At 49.9% G+C, this 17555-nt stretch overlaps 1 protein-coding gene across 3 annotated transcripts in view; it reads left to right on the top strand.

The window, feature by feature from the left end:
• The window catches only part of man2a1 (mannosidase, alpha, class 2A, member 1), a 340299-nt gene that overhangs the window by 229155 nt on the left and 93589 nt on the right, over positions 1-17555 (top strand). For all 3 annotated transcript variants that reach the window (XM_070884021.1, XM_070884015.1, XM_070884009.1), the window contains exon 17: positions 4640-4773. In XM_070884021.1, the coding sequence (XP_070740122.1) occupies positions 4640-4773 (134 nt within the window). The remainder of the gene's footprint in view (positions 1-4639; positions 4774-17555) is intronic.

Below are 17555 nucleotides of genomic sequence, written 5' to 3'. Positions count from 1 at the left end.
AGCTACGATGATCTAACCCAGCTGACTTGCTGGCACCAGGATGGGCATTGGTTGATGGGGTGGCAAGGATGCAGGTGTGCTGTCACCCTGAGAGAGGATAACACCTCCACTCACATTGCACAACTACTCCACATATAGGATTGTAGCTCAGAACTCCCAATGAATTGTGGGAGGGCAGACATTCATGATCCAATTGAAGGTCCAATCAATTCAGTCTCTCAGCCTGTCCAAGGTAGAGGTGACGGAGGAGCCCAGATCCTACATGGCCCCAGTATACTAATACTGGTGCCACAGATACCTGCAAGAAGGGCACAGCTGCAGCATGCATTGAGGTGACCACATGCTCTAGGTCTGATGGCAGCGTGTCAATGGCACATGAAAGAATCCTACACATTAGTGGTGGATCTTTCCACACTCTCTGACATGTTACGATTTTCCCTCTGGCAGGTAGTCCAGTATATTCAGCAATTGCTAGTGCAAAGAAGCAATTTGCTTTTAAAAGGCTGGGCCTCTAAAGTCTGCATCTCTGTCCTTGCAGTAGATCTAGAACCCGAGATTGGCCTCCAGTGAGCCATTTCCTGCCCTGTCCTTTCCACTTACACCTGCTCCTGCTCACGTGCTTTGGAATCATCCCGTATAGACTCCTCTAACTCACTATATCTACCATTCAGCATGCTGTGATATCTGTGCTAATGCTTGGAAGGGTTTGAGTGAGTGACTGCATCTTCAAGATGGCTGTCTGCCTCCACGTGCACAGTTGCAGAGCCTAAGTCATTTGAAGGACCTAGAAAAATGGCAAAAGGTCAAGGATTAGCACATAAGAGCAAGCAGTAGCAGATGAGTGGCAATTAATTTGAGCCCCAAGATGTCACACTATGTTTGTGAATGAGGCTTCACAATTGGACAAGGGAAGAATTGCTAGTGCTGGGGCTAAAGTAGGGTGTTGCAGAAGTAAGAGAGATGTGAAGAGGAGTCCAACCTTCAAATCACATGTCATTTAATGTATTCTTGCACTACAGCCAAATCACAGGAACAATGCTTCCCCAGCCACACCTCTCCATTGCAGCTGGCTAATTTGTTGGGGCACGCTCGCCCATCTGAAGAAAGGAGAACCTTCTTATTGGTCCTCATTTGTTCCATGAGGATCTCTATGGCAGTATCTGAAAATTGGGGTGTCTTGGTCGTCTTCATTCTGCCTTCTGCCTCAGTACACACTATCCACTGCGCAACACCGAAATCTCCTCCTCCTCTTAAAAGCTGCAGACCAACTGGATTTCCCATCCTCCCAAATGGTGAGCTGCCTATAAGTAGTGCCATTAGCACCAGCAACTGCCTCCAGTATTTTAAAGAGGCTTGATCTGGAAATCTATTGGGCCTCCCATTGGCTGGCAGAACAAACGTCCTGTCCACCATCTACCCGAACTGTGTCACATACCAAAATTGCTCCCATTATTTCTTGTCATTATATATTCATCATTCTTGGCGAAACCTGCTACTTTTCTAATGGCAGCTGTCGATCACGGTATTCCTGCAGAATGTTTGCTCGCGATGAGGCAGAATCTATGATCGAGTAGATTATATATATTCTGTATATAAGAACATAAGAAATAGGAGCAGGAGTAGGCCATTTGGCCCCTCAAGCCTGCTCCACCATTCACTAAGATCATGGCTGATCTGATCTTGGCCTCAACTCCACTTCCCTCCCCGCTCCCCATAACCCTTGACTCCGTTGTCGTTCAAAAATCTGTCTTATCTCCACCTTAAATATATTCAATGACCTAGCCTCCACAGCTCTCGGGTAGAGAATTTCACAGATTTACGACCCCAGAGAGAAGAAATAACTCCTCACCTTTGTTTTCAGTGGGCGACCCCTTATTCTGAAATGATGCCCCCTAGTTCAAGATTCCCCCATGAGGGGAAACATCCTCTCTGCATCTACCCTGTCAAGCCCCCTCAATCTTATATGCTTCAATAAGATCACCTCTTATTCTTCTAAACTCCAATGAGTATAGGCCCAACCTGCTCAAACTTTCTTCATGACAACCTCTTCATCTCAGGAATCAACTTTGTGAACCTTCTCTGAACTGCCTCCAATGCAAGTATATCCCTCCTTAAATAAGGAGACCAAAACTGTATGCATTACTCCAGGTGTGGTCTTACCAATGCCCTGCACAGTTGTTGCAGGACTTCCCTACTTTTATACTCTATCCCCCCTGCAATAAAGGCCAATATTCCATTTGCCTTCCTAATTACTTGCTGTACCAGCATGCTAACTTTGTGTGTTTCATGTACAAGGACCCAAGATCCCTCTGTACCGCAAGAATTTGTTTTCTCCATCGAAATAATGTGTTTTTTTATTTTTCCTACCAAAGTGGATAACCTCCGATTTTCCCACATTATGCTCCATCTGCCAAATTTTTGCCTATTCACTTAGTCTATCTATATCCCTTTGCAGATTCTTTATGTCCTCTTCACAACTTGCTTTCCTTCCGTTCTTTTTATCAACGGCAAATTTGGCTACATTACACTCGGGCCCTTCATTCAACTCATTAATATATATTGTAAATGGTTGAGGCCCCAGCACTGATCCATGTGGTACCCCACTAGTTACAGTTTGTCAACCTGAAAATGACCCTTTATCCTAACTCTGTTTTCTGTTAGTTAGCCAATCCTCTATCCATGCTAATATATTACCCCCAACCCCATGAGCTCTTATCTTGTGCAGTAACCTTTTATGTGGCACCTTATCGAATGCCTTCTGGAAATCTAATACACTACATCTACTGGTTCTCCTTTATCCACCCTGATCGTTACATCCTCAAAGAACTCCAGTAAATTTGTCAAACACAATTTCCCTTTCATAAAACCATGTTGACTCTGCTGGACTGTATTATGATTTTCTAAATGTCCTGCTACTACTTCCTTAATAATGGACTCCAGCGTTTACCCAATGACAGATGTTAGGCTAACTGGTCTATCGTTTCCTGCTTTCTGTCTCCCCCCTTTCTTAAATAGGGGCGTTACATTTACGGTTTGGAACCTCTCCAGAATCCAGGGAATTTTGGTAGATTGCATCCACTATCTCCGCAGTCACTTCTTTTAAGACCCTAGGATGCAGGCCATTAGGTCCAGGGGACTTGTCCACCTTTAGTCATTATTTTACCAAGTACTTTTTCTCTAATGATTGTGATTGTTTTAAATTCCCCCCTCCCAATAGTCCCTTAATTATCTATTATTGGGATGCTTTTAGTGTCTTCTACCGTGAAGACTGACACAAAATATTTGTTCAAAGTCTCTGCCATTTCCCTGTTTCCCATTATTAATTCCCCAGTCTCATCCTCTAAGGGACCAATATTTACTTCAGCTACTCTCTTCCTTTTTATATACCTGTAGAAGCTCTTACTGTCTTTTAATATTTCTTGCTAGTTTACTCTCATAATCTATCTTCACTCTCTTTTTTTTTTAGTTGTCCTTTGCTGGTTTCTAAAAATTTCCCAATCCTCTGGATTACCACTAGTCTTCGCAACATTGGATGCCTTTGTTTTCAATTTAATATTGTCCATTACCTCCTTCGTTAACCACGGATGGTTCATCCTTCCCTTAGAGTCTTTCCTTCTCAGTGGAATATATCTTTGCTGAGTATTATGAAATATCTCCTTAAATGTCAGCCACTGCTTATCTACCGTCTTACCCTTTAATCTATTTTCCTAGTCCACTTTAGCCAACTCTGCCTTCATACCTTTGTAATTGACTTTATTTAGTAGGAGAGGATTGTAAATACCAAATATTGTGGCCTTTTCTTATTCCATGTTTTCTTTTATTCTTGTATTGATTGCAGTGCTTCTTGCAACAGGAGCAATGCAACATCAAAATAACTATAATTAGAAAATGGATAATTAAGGAAAAATTTGTAGGAATATGGGGAAAGAGCAGGGGAGTGGGATTAATTGGATAGCTCAGGCACAATGGACCGAATGGCTTCCGTCTGTGCTGTATGATTCTATGATTCAAAAGTGCACTTACATATTTGTTTTAATTCACTTTGAGGTAATTTTCATACAGAATAACACTGTGCATAAATGTTTACACGACTCGTGAGAAAATGACTCCGGCAAGGGTCAACAATTAATATGATTTTTATTAAGTGTTAAAAAGAAAAATGTTATTTTCTAAAGGATGGAACAGCAAGGTTGTGTATAAGATGGTATATACAAGATGATTTTGTGCTCACAGTGGAGAAACTGTACTCTTGAGAGCAGGAGTGTAGAATCACACTTATAGGACTGAATTTTCTGGGGTGACATCGGGCGTAATCGATGGTGGGTCAGGTGGGAGAGTTGTTATTTTTGACAAGGGGTCGGGAACCCGCTGTCTTCTTGCTCTCACACGCCTTTCCCACAGGCGCATCTCATCGTGGAGCCGACCCAACTGGCAGCGGCGGGGGACCCAATTGAGATCATCATCAGGTAGTTAATGGGCACTTAAGAGTCTTTCTTCACTTATTTTTAAAATTTCTCTGCATGGCAACGGGTTTCACGCAGCTTGGGAACCACGTCTAACCAGCAAGGTAAAGAAAATTCCGGCCATAGTATTTGTAAATGTGTGTATTCAACTCTAATTGCTATTTTTTCTAATACAGGAATTGATGGGCTGTCACTGGAAATCTCTAATATTGTTGATATTAGGGGTGAAATAAATCAAGAAATTGCTATGAGGATGACCACAGATGTCAAAAGCAACAATCAATTCTACACAGACCTGAATGATTTCCAGGTACTTGTACTATTTGAAATATATTCAAAAATAAAAAGCTTTCAGGACAGTTCTGCCCAAGTTATGGTAATGGTTAATCCTAAATGTTACTTAGGATTGCTTTCAACAAACTCTTGGTACATTGACATGGTGGAATCTGTTGGCAGTTTTTATTTAAATTTTCACTGTGCGCTCATTCTTTTTGCTTCTAATTTCAAGGGTAGAATTCTGATGGAATTTTTGTTCTAATTTCATTGAACTGAGCATCTGTTTAACTCACTTTTGTTTTTAATGGAATTTTGGCTGTAATCTTTATTGATTTACAGCATACTGACCGTGATTTCTATTGTTACACTATTGAGTGTTGTCAGCAATATCCTGATATGCAACAGTGATAAAGAGGGAAGAGCATAACTCATTGTTCGTTGATCCAATTTGTCCTCAACCAAGAGGACTGAGTTTGTGATTATTGTATAGAACAAGTGTCATACATTGATCTTACATTCAGTTGGTCCATACATGCTAACTTACGACATTTGGAAAATCTGATGAACAGCCTCAGAGAAGCTGACACAACCACAAATAAGCTGATAACTCCAAAAGCAACGTACAGTTAAATGAACAGCCCTAAATAAAGGTCTATGACCAAGGGCGCTGCTTCAAGCTGACTGAATTGAATTTTTTTTTTATTACTTTGAATTTGGGGATTTTTATTGCTGGCCTCATATATGGCATATGAAAAGAATTAGCTACAGTGGGAGTGTAGTGGGTCATGACCTAAACTGCAGGTATATAGAATCACAGTACAGAAGGAGGCCATTCCAGCCATTCATGCCTGTTCAGCTCTTGAAAGAGCTATGCAATTAGTCCCACTCCTCTGCTCTTTCTCCATAGCCCTGCAAAATTTTCCTTTTCAAGTATATATCCAGTTCCCTTTTGAAATTTACTGTTGAATCTGCTTCCATCATATTTTCAGGCAGTGCATTCCAAATCGTAACAATTTGCTGCGTAAAAATTATCCTCATAGAGAAATCTCCAATGTTCGATCAGTTGTGTTATATAAGAGGGTGGAAATTAAAGCACACAACGGTTGCATTTTTGCTGTGATGGATTTAGAAGTTTTTTGCGAGGGGAATTGAGCTTGGGTGGTACAGAATATTCTATTTATGGGGTTTGGGGGAACGCTGCTCCCTCAGGATTCTTTTAGTTTTGATACTTTTTATGATGCATTTTGAAATGTACTATAATTCTTTTCCACCAGGTAGCCTTTCACGAAAGATTTGTTTAATCCTGTAAAGTAGAAAATTTGTTGTTGTAACTATCAGGAAAAACTGAAAAGGCTAGGGCTCTTTTCTCCAGAAAAGAGAATGCTGAGGATTTCTTTAAGATAATGAAAGGATTTGATAGGGTAGAAGCAGAAAAAATGTTTTCACTTGTGAGGGTGAGCAAAACTAGAGGTTATAAACGTAAGATAGTCACTAATAAATCCAACAGGAAAATCAGATGAAAGTTCTTTACCCAAAGAGTGGTAACCCCCAAAGAGTGATACCACACGGAATAGTTGAGGTGACTAGCATAGATACATTTAAAGGGAATCTAGATAAGCTCATGAGGGAGACTCACGCACGAGTCTTCCCTCCAGTGACATTCGGGCCTCCATTCCTCCGGTGGCATTCGGGCCTTTATCCCACCGGCGACTTCCTGGCCTTCATCCCACCAACAACGCTCTGGCCTCCCCCTCCCCCTCCCCCTGGCCGCTGGCCCCACTCAATGGCGGAGTCTCTGTCGAGCACGTGGTGTACACAATGGTTGTGGTCACTCTGACCTATTTGACACCTCCTCCTTTCACAAAGTGGACCTCTGACCATCCCAATGCCTGCCCTCAGCCAGGCCTCTGTTTTCTCACCACCTCACCGAAGAGCGCTGCTCAGTGCCAAGCTTTCGGCTCACATCCCACCATAGGCAACTAGGCTCATACAGCAGTGCCTGGTCTCCAGTCGTCTTGGACCCCCTTGCCACTGGACCAAGACCTTGCTCTGCTAAGCCCGTGTGGTAGCCGGTGTGCAATAGCCACCCCATGTTACAAGAATGCACGCACAGGCATCTTCCATCCTTCAAAATGAAGTTCGGGACCTGGAACGTCAGGACCCTCATGGACAACTCCAACAGCGACAGGCCGGAACGCCGCACCACCATTGTTGCCCAGGAACTTAGACGCTTCGATGTTGACATCGCCACCCTAAGCAAGACCCAGCGAGCAGGTGAAGGCCAGCTCAAGGAACAAGGTGGAGGTTACACCACCTTCTGGAAAGACAAACCAGAGGAAGAACGCTGCCTCCACGGAGTCGGTTTCGCCATCAAGAACGAACTGGTCAACCACCCCAGAAGCGAATGTCTCATGGCTCTCCGACTCACCCTATCCCACAACCAGTGTGCCACAGTTATCAGTGCATACGCCCCAACACTCGACACAATAGATGAGGCCAAAGAGGGATTTTACTCCAGCCTAGATCAGCCCCTGTCCCGCGTCCCTATGGATGACAAACTGATCCTCCTTGGCGACTTCAACACCAGGGTCGGTAAGGACACAGATCCCTGGGGAGGTGTGATTGGCAGAGCGAGGGTAGGGAAAACCAACTTCAGCGGTACTCTGCTCCTGACAAAATGCCTAGAACACGACCTTGTCATCACCAACATCTTGTTCTGCCAGAGGAATAACTACAAGGCATCCTGGCAACACCCTTGCTCCAAACATTGGCACCTGCTCTGTTATGTTCAGAATAAATCCACAGGGCTATATCGCAAGCACAAACTGTTGTGTCCTTTGTCTCTTTATTCAGACTCCAGAGTGGAGAAGCAGCATGGTGAATCACCTTTTATATCTGCTTGCCCCAGGGTGCATAGGTGACCCTTAGGTCTCCCACAGGTGTGCCCCCTAGTGGCAAGTCTTACATTTTGGTAAGGTTTGCATGCGTACATAACATTACTCCTCCTCCCCGCCCCCCAAAAGTCTTATGTGCAAGTTATTTGTAAGTTGAGGCGATCTGGCGCCCCGCCGTGGGTTGAAGTCCTGACACAGTGGGTTCATCCTCGTGGTCGACGGCGAGGTTGATCGTGTTAGTGGGTCACTGGGGGCCAGGTCCTTTCACGGTGGTTCCTGGTTATCTGTGGTTCGCAGTTTGGTCTTGTCCAAATGTTTTACTCGTTAGCTCGGTACATGCTTTCACAAATAAACGCTCCGTTTTCATCACATACACTCCATTCCCCCCCCCCCCCTTGGCCAATATGGTGCTAGCAGCCCAACAGGGGCCCTGAACATGGTCTACATCACTTACTCTGATGTCACGTGGAGAGGCCGTGAAATTGTGGTGCATTCTCTGCTGATGGCATATGGAATGCTCGGTTCTGAGTGATTCAGTCTGGTGATTGCATAGCAGGATAGCCGGGTCTGTAGGGAGTCTACCTTGACACTAGTGGTACTAGGTTTTGTGATTTGGGCTGCCTGCTCTGGGCTATTGTCGCTGACCCTGAGGTCTGGCAAGCCCAGGATGGCCGCAATGGCCATGAGACTTTCGGTTGTAGCGGCAGGCCGAGTGGTCCCCGTGGATCCTGGGCTGTAGTATGGGGGCCCCGGACCACCGACTGTGTGTAGCCGCCTTGCCTTACTTTGCAAAGTAGGGATGGATCTTTTGTCTCTGCAACGGATAGGTTGCCACATCCCGTCTAGCGGTTCACCTTTGGCAGGCGTTAACGTGAGATCCTGGCTGGTCCAGGTCCTAAGCTGGGGGGCTGTTACGGTTGACCCCTCGCTTTCAAGCATTTCCACAACTGCGAGTGGGTCTGTAGGCTGCGCCATTTCCACCCCGGTGGTGGGCAACGGTAGCCAACTGATGGCATTAGTTCCGTTCTCCGTGCCTGGCCCGTGGTGAAACATGTTACAATGCACAGACAGTGTTAAGCCTTCTCGAAACAAAGCATCGATAATGGTTGTGGGATGAGCAGCTTGTCTGACTCGAGCACATTTTGGGAACTCTTTAGTACGTCTCTATAGTCCCGTGAGTACAAGCTGCTGCTTTGTTTAACTTATTGGATACAAGTTCAATCATTTGGGGCTCGCCCGCTACTTTTGCTTGCTGCACAACACTCCCAACCCCGTGCGGTAACATCTCATTTGCTCCGAATACTTTGTTAGATACATATACAACTGATTGGAGTTCGCCCACTATTTTGGCTTGCTGTACAACACACCCGACCCTGTGAGATAACACATCACTTGTTACAAATACTTCGTCTGATACGTATACGACCGGTTAGTGTTCGCCTGCTACTTTGGCTTGTTGTATGGTATCCCCAACCCCATATAATGGTACATCATTGGCCGCGAAAACCCACTCACAAGGTTTACATAGTGCATCCAATTAATTGGAGTGTTGTGGGTTCCTGGCCTTCACAGCGGCCGCCCCTTTACCTTTGCCCCAAACCCAGTCGTCTTCCTTGCTGGGCGACGCATTCTTCTGTTCCGTTGCGGCGACCTCCCATGGTCTGGAAGCCCTCTCGTCCGTGTCCGTGATGCCGACTGTCTTGATCTTGCTCCCCAGGTATTTTGCCTCTGGAGTCAGGAAGACTCATTCGGATCGTTTCGGCCAGAGTCCCACTCCGCATGGTCGACCTGGAGCCTCTTCCATCGTCACGAAGGGGTCATCGGCTTCGGGTGGTGGGTACCGCGCCTGTGCCGCTGCTTGGTTGAACTCGACCTCCTTGTGGTTGTGATCAGCGGCCTGTGCCTTGGGGCTCTGCAAATGGATCTGCACTTCGATGCCTGGTTCAGCTGAAAGTTCGGGTTTGCTCCGCCTTTGAAAACTGGAGACCTTGTTCGGCAGAGAAAGTGCGCAGAGGTCTTCCCAGTTCCATCGAATCTTCCCCATCCACCTCCTGCTAAGCAGCGTTGGCCCATCACCTGAAACAATCCCCAATGGTAAATTGTGCACTGCTCCCTCATGCAGTACTCATGTCCGCACTACCAATAACTGGTATCAGTTCCTTGGTGTAGGTGCTCAGCTTTGCCTGAATCGGGATCAGCTTGAGTTGCTGTGCTTTGTCGCTCCACAGCCTCTCGAATGCCTTCTGGCTCATAACTGATTGACTCGCCCCCGTGTCTAGTTCCATGGAGACTGGAGTGCAGTTAAGTTCAACTTTTAACATTATCAGTAGGTTTTTGGTGGTGAAGGTGTGTATCCCATATACTTCCTCTGCATCCTCGGGTTCAGTTGCCTCTCCTGCTCGTTCATCGTGATCCTCGCTGGATCGATCGTCCTCTCCTGACTCTGCCACATGGTGAGTCAGAGATCATTTGCACATTCACTGGAGGTGCCCCATTGTTCCAAAGCCCTTGCACACACAGGGTTTGAATCGACATTGATGAGCTCTATGGCTACCCCCGCAGCGCCAACATGGTGCAAATGGATACGCATTCACGCCCCACGGCAGACTCTGAGTCACTCTAGGCCTAGGTCTGGCCACTGCAATCATGTGGCCCTGCCCTGTGCCGTTCTGCCTGCTGAAAACATTATTTTGTGCACAGTGCTTGCTGGTGAGCTTCGATTCTGTGAAGATATCGTGGATATAAAGGCTTGGGCAATCGCGATGGCCTTGCTCAGATCTAGGGATTCGGCAGACAGCAGTTTGTGCACGAAAAAGTCCCACAACATTTCCTCCAAGGATCCTGCAAAGTCGCACTGCCCCGCATGGCGTCTCAGGTTGGTGATAAAACTTGCCACGTTCTGGCCCTTGGAGTGCCGGTGCGTATAAAAGCGGTGCCTGGCTATCAGGATGCTCTCCTTTAGCTTGAGGTATTCCCTAGTCAGCGTACACAGCTCTGCGTAAGATTTGTCCGTTAATTTGACTGGTGCCAGCAAATTTTTAAGGAGGCCATATACCGATGACCCACATACGGTGAGAAGAATCGCCCTGCACTTGAACTCTGTTTCAGCTGTGTCCAATTCGTTGGCCACAAAGTACTGGTCAAGGCGCTCAACAAAGGCTTCCTAATTATCACCCTCAACAAGTCTCTCAAGAATACTAACGGCAGCGATTGTCGCGTGAAAGTTCATGATCCGTTACTCGTCGCCAATTTGTTATGTTCGGAATAAATCCACAGGACTATATCGCAAAGCTCAGCTTTCCATATTTCTAGAGCCTATTATCAGCAGGGGCAGACATCGATGACGAGGATCAACACTGCCTCCAGTGCGCCAGTGCAGCCTTCGGCTGCCTGAGGAAGAGTGTTTAAAGATTAGGCCCTCAAATCTGGCACCAAGCTTATAGTCTACAGGGCTGTAGTGATACCCGCCCTCCTGTATGACTCAGACGTGGACCATATACAGTAGACACCTCAAATCGCTGGAGAAATACCACCAACGATGTCTCCGCAAGATCCTGCAAATTTCCTGGGAGGACAGACGCACCAACGTTAGTGTTCTCGATCAGGCCAACATCCCCAGCATCGAAGCACTGACCACACTCGACCAGCTCCGTTTGACGGGCCACATTGTTCGCATGCCTGACACAAGACTCCCAAAGAAGCGCTCTACTTGGAACACCTTCTCGGCAAACGAGCCCCAGGTGGGCAGAGGAAACGTTTCAAGGACACCCTCAAAGCCTCCTTGATAAAGTGCAACATCCCCACCGACACCTGGGAGTCCCTGGCCAAAGACCGCCCTAAGTGGAGGTAGAGCATCCGGGAGGGCGCTGAGCACCTTGAGTCTCGTCGCCGAGAGCAAGCGGAAGGAGCGTGTGGCAAACCAGACTCCCCACCCATCCTTTCTTTCAACGACTGTCTGACCCACCTGTGACAAAGACTGTAATTCCCGTATTGGACTGCACAGTCACCTGAGAACTCACTTTTGGACTGGAAGCAAGTCTTCCTCGATTTCGAGGGACTGCCTATGATGATGATGATGATGAGATGCATTTAAAGGGAAGCTCAATAAGCTCATGAGGGAGAAAGGAATAGAAGTATATGCTGATGGGGTTAGATTAAGAAGGGTGGGAGGTGGTTTGTGTGGAACATAAATGTTGGCATAGAGTAATTGTGCTGAATAGTCTGTTTCTGTGCTGTAGATGCCATGTAAATATGAGCATATGAACAATGGACAGGTAAAGACCTTCTGGTCCATCGAGCCTGTCACACACAATTGCGATACCTTGTGTATCACAACGTATACTACATATCACCACACCCAAAACCACTGATCTCCTGGGAGAGGCAAAAAAAACTAAACACCGAGGTCAATTTGGGGGAAAAATCCGAGAAATTCCTCTTCGACCCATCTTGGTGATCAAAACTAGTCTAGGAGATTGCGCTGGCCCTGAATTCCCTGCAGTACCTACCTTCTGATCTCCACCTCAGCCAGAAACAGGTCGAGCTCTCGCTTGAAGGAATTCAGCGAATTAGAATCCATCGCATGAGATGGCAGCCATGTCCAGAGGTGCACTATCCTCTGGGAAAGAAAATCACTTCCTGACTTCTATCCTCGAATCTCGCTTTTTACAACTGGTACTTTCTAACCTATTTAATTGAAACAAATTATCAACTGGAACACAATCTATATCCTTCATTATCTTATAAACCTCAATCAGATTCCCCCTCCCTAAGTCTGTGTTTCTCTAAAGTGTAGAGTCCCAACTCTTTTAGCCTATCTTGATAACTGAGATGCTTTAAACTGGGAATTAGTCTAGTTGCCCTCCTTTCCAGAGCCTCAATATCACAAGCAGATGGTAATAGAAAAAAATGCTTCCCTGTATGTAATGAATTTGCTTCATGGGTTCTTTGCTTAAGAATTCATAGCAACACATTGCTATTAAGAACTAGTTTGTTTATTAACAAAGCTTTAACAATCACACTACACATTACCACTAGGCTCACAACTGCATGCCTCATCGTGGATGACCTAGACCCAACTGACTGGGGTTTTATTGAGACTTGTGATCATCACGTGACTGGCTAAGCCACGCACAATGCAACAGCTCTACAACTATTTTGTTGTTGAACATTAATACAAGTGCCCCCTGATTAAAGGTCGGGGGGGGGACACTAAAACCGACAAACTTAAACAAATTAAACTTTAGACAGTCAACTTAAATCAAATTATAATTTGGTTGCCGGGGGTGATGATGCACTCCAGTCCCTCCGCCGCCCACCTCTCGCGGAAGGCCGCGAGCATACCGGTGAATACCGGGTGCTCCATCTCCAGGGACACACTGGCTCGAACGTAACTACGGAAGAAAGGCAGGCAGTCAGGCTGAACAACCCCCTTGACCGCCCGCTGCCTGGACCAGTTGATGGCCACCTTGGCCATGCCCAGGAGCAGTCCTACGAGGAGGCCTTCCGACCTGCCCGCTCACTTCCGCACAGGGTGCCCAAAGATCAGGAGTGTGGGACTGAAGTGCAACCAGAATTTGAGGAGCAGCCCCTTCAAATAATGGACTCGGGGCTGCAACCTCACTCATTCAACGTATATATGGAACACAGACTCCTCTAGACCGCAGAAATTGCAGGCGGACTGGGAGTCCGTGAACTGACTTAAAAACTTATTGCATGGGACTGCTCCGTGCAACACCCTCCAGGCCAAGTCCTCAATAAATAGAGGGAGGACTCCCGCATAGAGAGTACTCCATTGGGGACCCCCGCCTCCTCCGGATGGCAAGGTGGTGCACCATGGCGTGCGCAGGGCTGGGCTCTCGACGACTTGATCGAGATGGAACACCAGGTCAAGCACCTCCTTCTCCAGGCGCCCCACCCTGGCCTCCCACCTCTTGGTCGACCCAGTCGCGTACTCTTGACCGAAGAGATGGACATGAGCCTTGCCCACGTCCCACCATAACCTCAAAGAGGGGAAGCCCCCCCGCTTCCTTCTCCAGCCGGACCAGAACCGATGGAGCGAATCCTGGAACCGCTCGTCCTCCAGCCACAGGTGTTGAAATGCCAGTACACGGACCCCAGCAAGCTCCGTCCACACCAAGTGGTGGTCCGAGCACGGCACCGGCTGCATGGAAGCCGCCGGAACGCTGGAAATGTACGCCCGGGATATGTACAGGCGCTCGATTCTGGACCATCCTCTTCCAGGCCTCACCTAAATGAAGGCGCTGGAGTTGGGATGGAGGCTTCACCAGATGTCCACCAAGTCGAAGGACCACACCAGGTCCCTCAACCTTTCCATCACTGCCATGCTCTGCGGGGCACCTGGAGCCAGTCCCTCACCTCAAGGGTGCAGTTAAACCCCCCCCCCCCCACCGAGGACAATGCGGTCGCCAACATCAATGGAGCCTAGAACAGTGTACACTTCTTCGAAGAAGCGCACTTGCTGCGGACCAGGCTGAGGGGTGTACACGTTCACTAAATGGAGCGGCACGTTCCCCAGGTGAACTGTGACATGGAGCAAGTGGCCTGGCACAGGCTCCTTGACCCCCCAAGATCTCCAGCTGAAAATGTGGGGCCAGCGAGATAGCCATCCCACAAGAAGTGGCAGTGAGGTGGCTCATGCAGACTTCTCCTTGCCATTCCAGGAGCCACATGGCCTCGTTTCTCAGAAAGGTGTGGATTTCTTGCAGGAAGCAGGAGCGAAAAATTGTTAAATCTATGGCGTGCCTCTCTGCTGCCGTTGATGTTGAGGCTGGCTGTGGTTATCTTCATGACAAGAGCATAGTGCAACCCCTAACTAACCTACTGTGGGGTGGGAGCAGAGTCGTGCGATGACCTCCACTCCCTCAGCAATCCAGTGAGGAACGTTTTGAGCTGGCGCGGCTCAAGATTTTCTTTTACTGGTCACGTCCTGTGGTTTTGACAGCGGCGTGGATGGACCTGATGAGCAACAGCGGCTCGGACTATTGCGGCGACGGTGGCATTCCGCCAAACAGTCCTGATGTTCCTTAGCAGAAATGAGGGGGGACTCGGCGGCGGGCACGAGGAGATCCATCGCCTCGCTGGCAATGGACTCCTAATCCTCTCCCGCACCCATCACCGAGTTCCCGTCCTTCTCCGGGAGTTCGCCACCAGCGGCCAGTCCGTCGACCACACAGGGTACGGCGAACGACCCGGCCGCACCATCTGGCCCTACCTCTGTCACGATCCCACCCCCAGGATCGTCAGCAGAGGAGCCTCTCCCCCCGGGCTCCTCCTGGGATGCCGGGTCGGGGGTCGGGAAGCGGCAGCGGACGGAGGACTCCCTCTGCCCCAGGCATCGGGGAGCATGGAGAAACCGGGCCGAAAAACACCTTCAGTTCCTCCAAATCCCCCGGCGCCAGCGTCAGGGACGTAGATTGGGGTTCCTGACCCTCCCCGCAATCACCCTACGGCCCAGCAGGTGGGGGTTCCTGGCAAACACTTTCCGCCAGGTCGAGCAGATCCTGGGAGATGTCAATGTTTGACTGGGCGGGCTCGGACTTGGCCTCTTCGGCCTCGCCCGCCACAGTCCCCAGGACGCTCGGCGACAACACTTTCATTCGGCGGCTCTGTGCCCCCTACAACAGGCAGATCTTCTTCCCGATCCCCAGGAGGCTCAAGTTGGACAGCTTGTCTCATTCTCCTGAGGGACAGACTCCCCCAGCCTTCGGTACGTGTTGGGAGCGCTGGTGGGGGACGTGGGACTCGCGCCAGGCATCGACTCCTCCATGGAGAGATCTTGGTCATCCTTCTTTCCCCCGGAGTGGTGCCTCCTTTTTTGTCTGGAGGGTCGCAGAGGCGGGGAGACCTCCATGTCTGCCGAGGCCTCCGCTCCCTCCTCCTGTATTTCATTACCGTGCCCGAGCCCGACCCCGACCACGGGTGGCAAACTCTCCGCGGAAGCGGGTATGATCAAGGGCTTGGGTATGGGATGCCCCGCGCTCGCCGGTGAGATTATGGGGCCGAGCACAGTGATGGGGTTGTCTGGCCCACTGAGGGGACTCGCCTGCTGGTGTTTGACTTCTCCCCGTCGGAGGCCGTGATGACATTAGCCCTCAACGATACCCACGCATCTACCGCTCCCGACACGCGGACGGTGACGAGGAGGAGTGGTGGCGGCACCTGCCTTGGCCTCTTCAGATTTTTTAGCGGCCTTGGAGGTGGGGCAGTTCTTCCAGACATGCCCCACCTCCTTACAGGCGTTGCAGCGCCCGATGTCGAGAGAGAGGGGGGGGTGGGAGGGAGAGAGAGGTGGGGGTGGGAAGGAGAGGTGGGGGTGGGAAGGAGAGGTGGGGGTGGGAGAGAGAGAGAGAGAGAGAGAGTGGGTGGGGGAGAGAGGGGGGTGGTGTGGGAGGGGAGAGAGAGAGGGTGGTGTGGGGGGGGGGGAGAGAGAGAGAGTGGTGTGGGGGGGGAGAGAGAGAGTGGTGTGTGGGGGGAGAGAGAGAGAGAGTGGTGTGTGGGGGGAGAGAGAGAGAGAGTGGTGTGTGGGGGGAGAGAGAGAGAGAGAGAGAGAGAGAGAGTGGTGTGGGGGAGAGAGAGAGAGAGAGTGGTGTGGGGGGAGAGAGAGAGAGAGAGAGAGAGTGGTGTGGGGGGAGAGAGAGAGAGAGAGGGAGAGAGTGGTGTGGGGGGAGAGAGAGATATAGAGTGGTGTGGGGGGAGAGAGAGAGAGAGAGTGGTGTGGGGGGAGAGAGAGAGAGAGAGAGAGTGGTGTGGGGGAGAGAGAGAGAGAGAGAGAGAGAGTGGTGTGGTGTGGGGGGGAGAGAGAGAGAGAGAGAGAGAGAGTGGTGTGGGGGGAGAGAGAGTGGTGTGGGGGGGGGGGGAAGAGAGAGAGTGGTATGGGGGGGGAAGAGAGAGAGTGGTAGGGGGGAGAGAGAGTGGTGTGGGGGGGGGGGGAGAGAGAGAGTGGTGTGGGGGGGGAGAGAGAGAGAGTGGTGTGGTGGAGGGAGAGAGAGAGAGTGGTGGGGGGAGAGAGAGAGAGTGCTGTGGGGGAGAGAGAGAGAGTGAGTGCTGTGGGGGAGAGAGAGTGGTGGGGGGAGGGAGAGTGAGTGGTGGGGGGGAGAGAGAGAGAGAGTGGTGTGGGGGGGAGAGAGAGAGTGGTGTGGGGGGGAGAGAGAGAGTGGTGTGTGGGGGGGGGGGAGAGAGAGAGTGGTGTGGGGGGGGGGAGAGAGAGAGTGGTGTGGGGGGGAGAGAGAGGAGTGGGGGAGAGAGTGGTGTTGGGGGAGAGAGAGAGAGTGTTGTGGGGGAGAGAGAGAGAGTGTTGTGGGGGAGAGAGAGAGAGTGGTGTGGGGGAGAGAGAGAGTGTTGTGGGGGAGAGAGAGTGGTGGGGGAGAGAGAGAGTGTGTGGGGGAGAGAGAGAGAGTGTTGTGGGGGGGAGAGAGAGAGTGTTGTGGGGGAGAGAGAGAGAGTGTTGTGGGGGGGAGAGAGAGAGTGTTGTGGGGGGAGAGAGAGAGTGTTGTGGGGGGAGAGAGAGTGTGTGGGGGGAGAGAGAGAGTGTTGTGGGGGAGAGAGAGAGTGTTGTGGGGGAGAGAGAGAGTGTTGTGGGGGAAGAGAGAGTGTTGTGGGGGAGAGAGAGAGTGTTGTGGGGGAGAGAGAGAGTGTTGTGGGGGAGAGAGAGAGTGTTGTGGGGGAGAGAGAGAGTGTTGTGGGGGAGAGAGAGAGTGTTGTGGGGGAGAGAGAGTGTTGTGGGGGGAGAGAGAGAGTGTTGTGGGGGAGAGAGAGAGAGTGTGTGGGGGGGGGGGGAGAGAGAGTGGTGGGGGGAGTGGGGGAGAGAGAGTGGGGTGGGGGGGGGGAGGAGAGAGTGGTGTGGGGGGGGGGGGGGGGGGAGAGGAGTGAGGTGGTGGTGTGGGGGGGGGGTGTGACGAGA

Source organism: Pristiophorus japonicus, chromosome 1, assembly GCF_044704955.1.
Source record: "Pristiophorus japonicus isolate sPriJap1 chromosome 1, sPriJap1.hap1, whole genome shotgun sequence".
NCBI classification, from domain to species: domain Eukaryota; kingdom Metazoa; phylum Chordata; class Chondrichthyes; family Pristiophoridae; genus Pristiophorus; species Pristiophorus japonicus.
The sequence above is the reverse complement of the archived record's forward strand: the minus strand, read 5'-3'. Positions and strand labels throughout refer to the sequence as shown.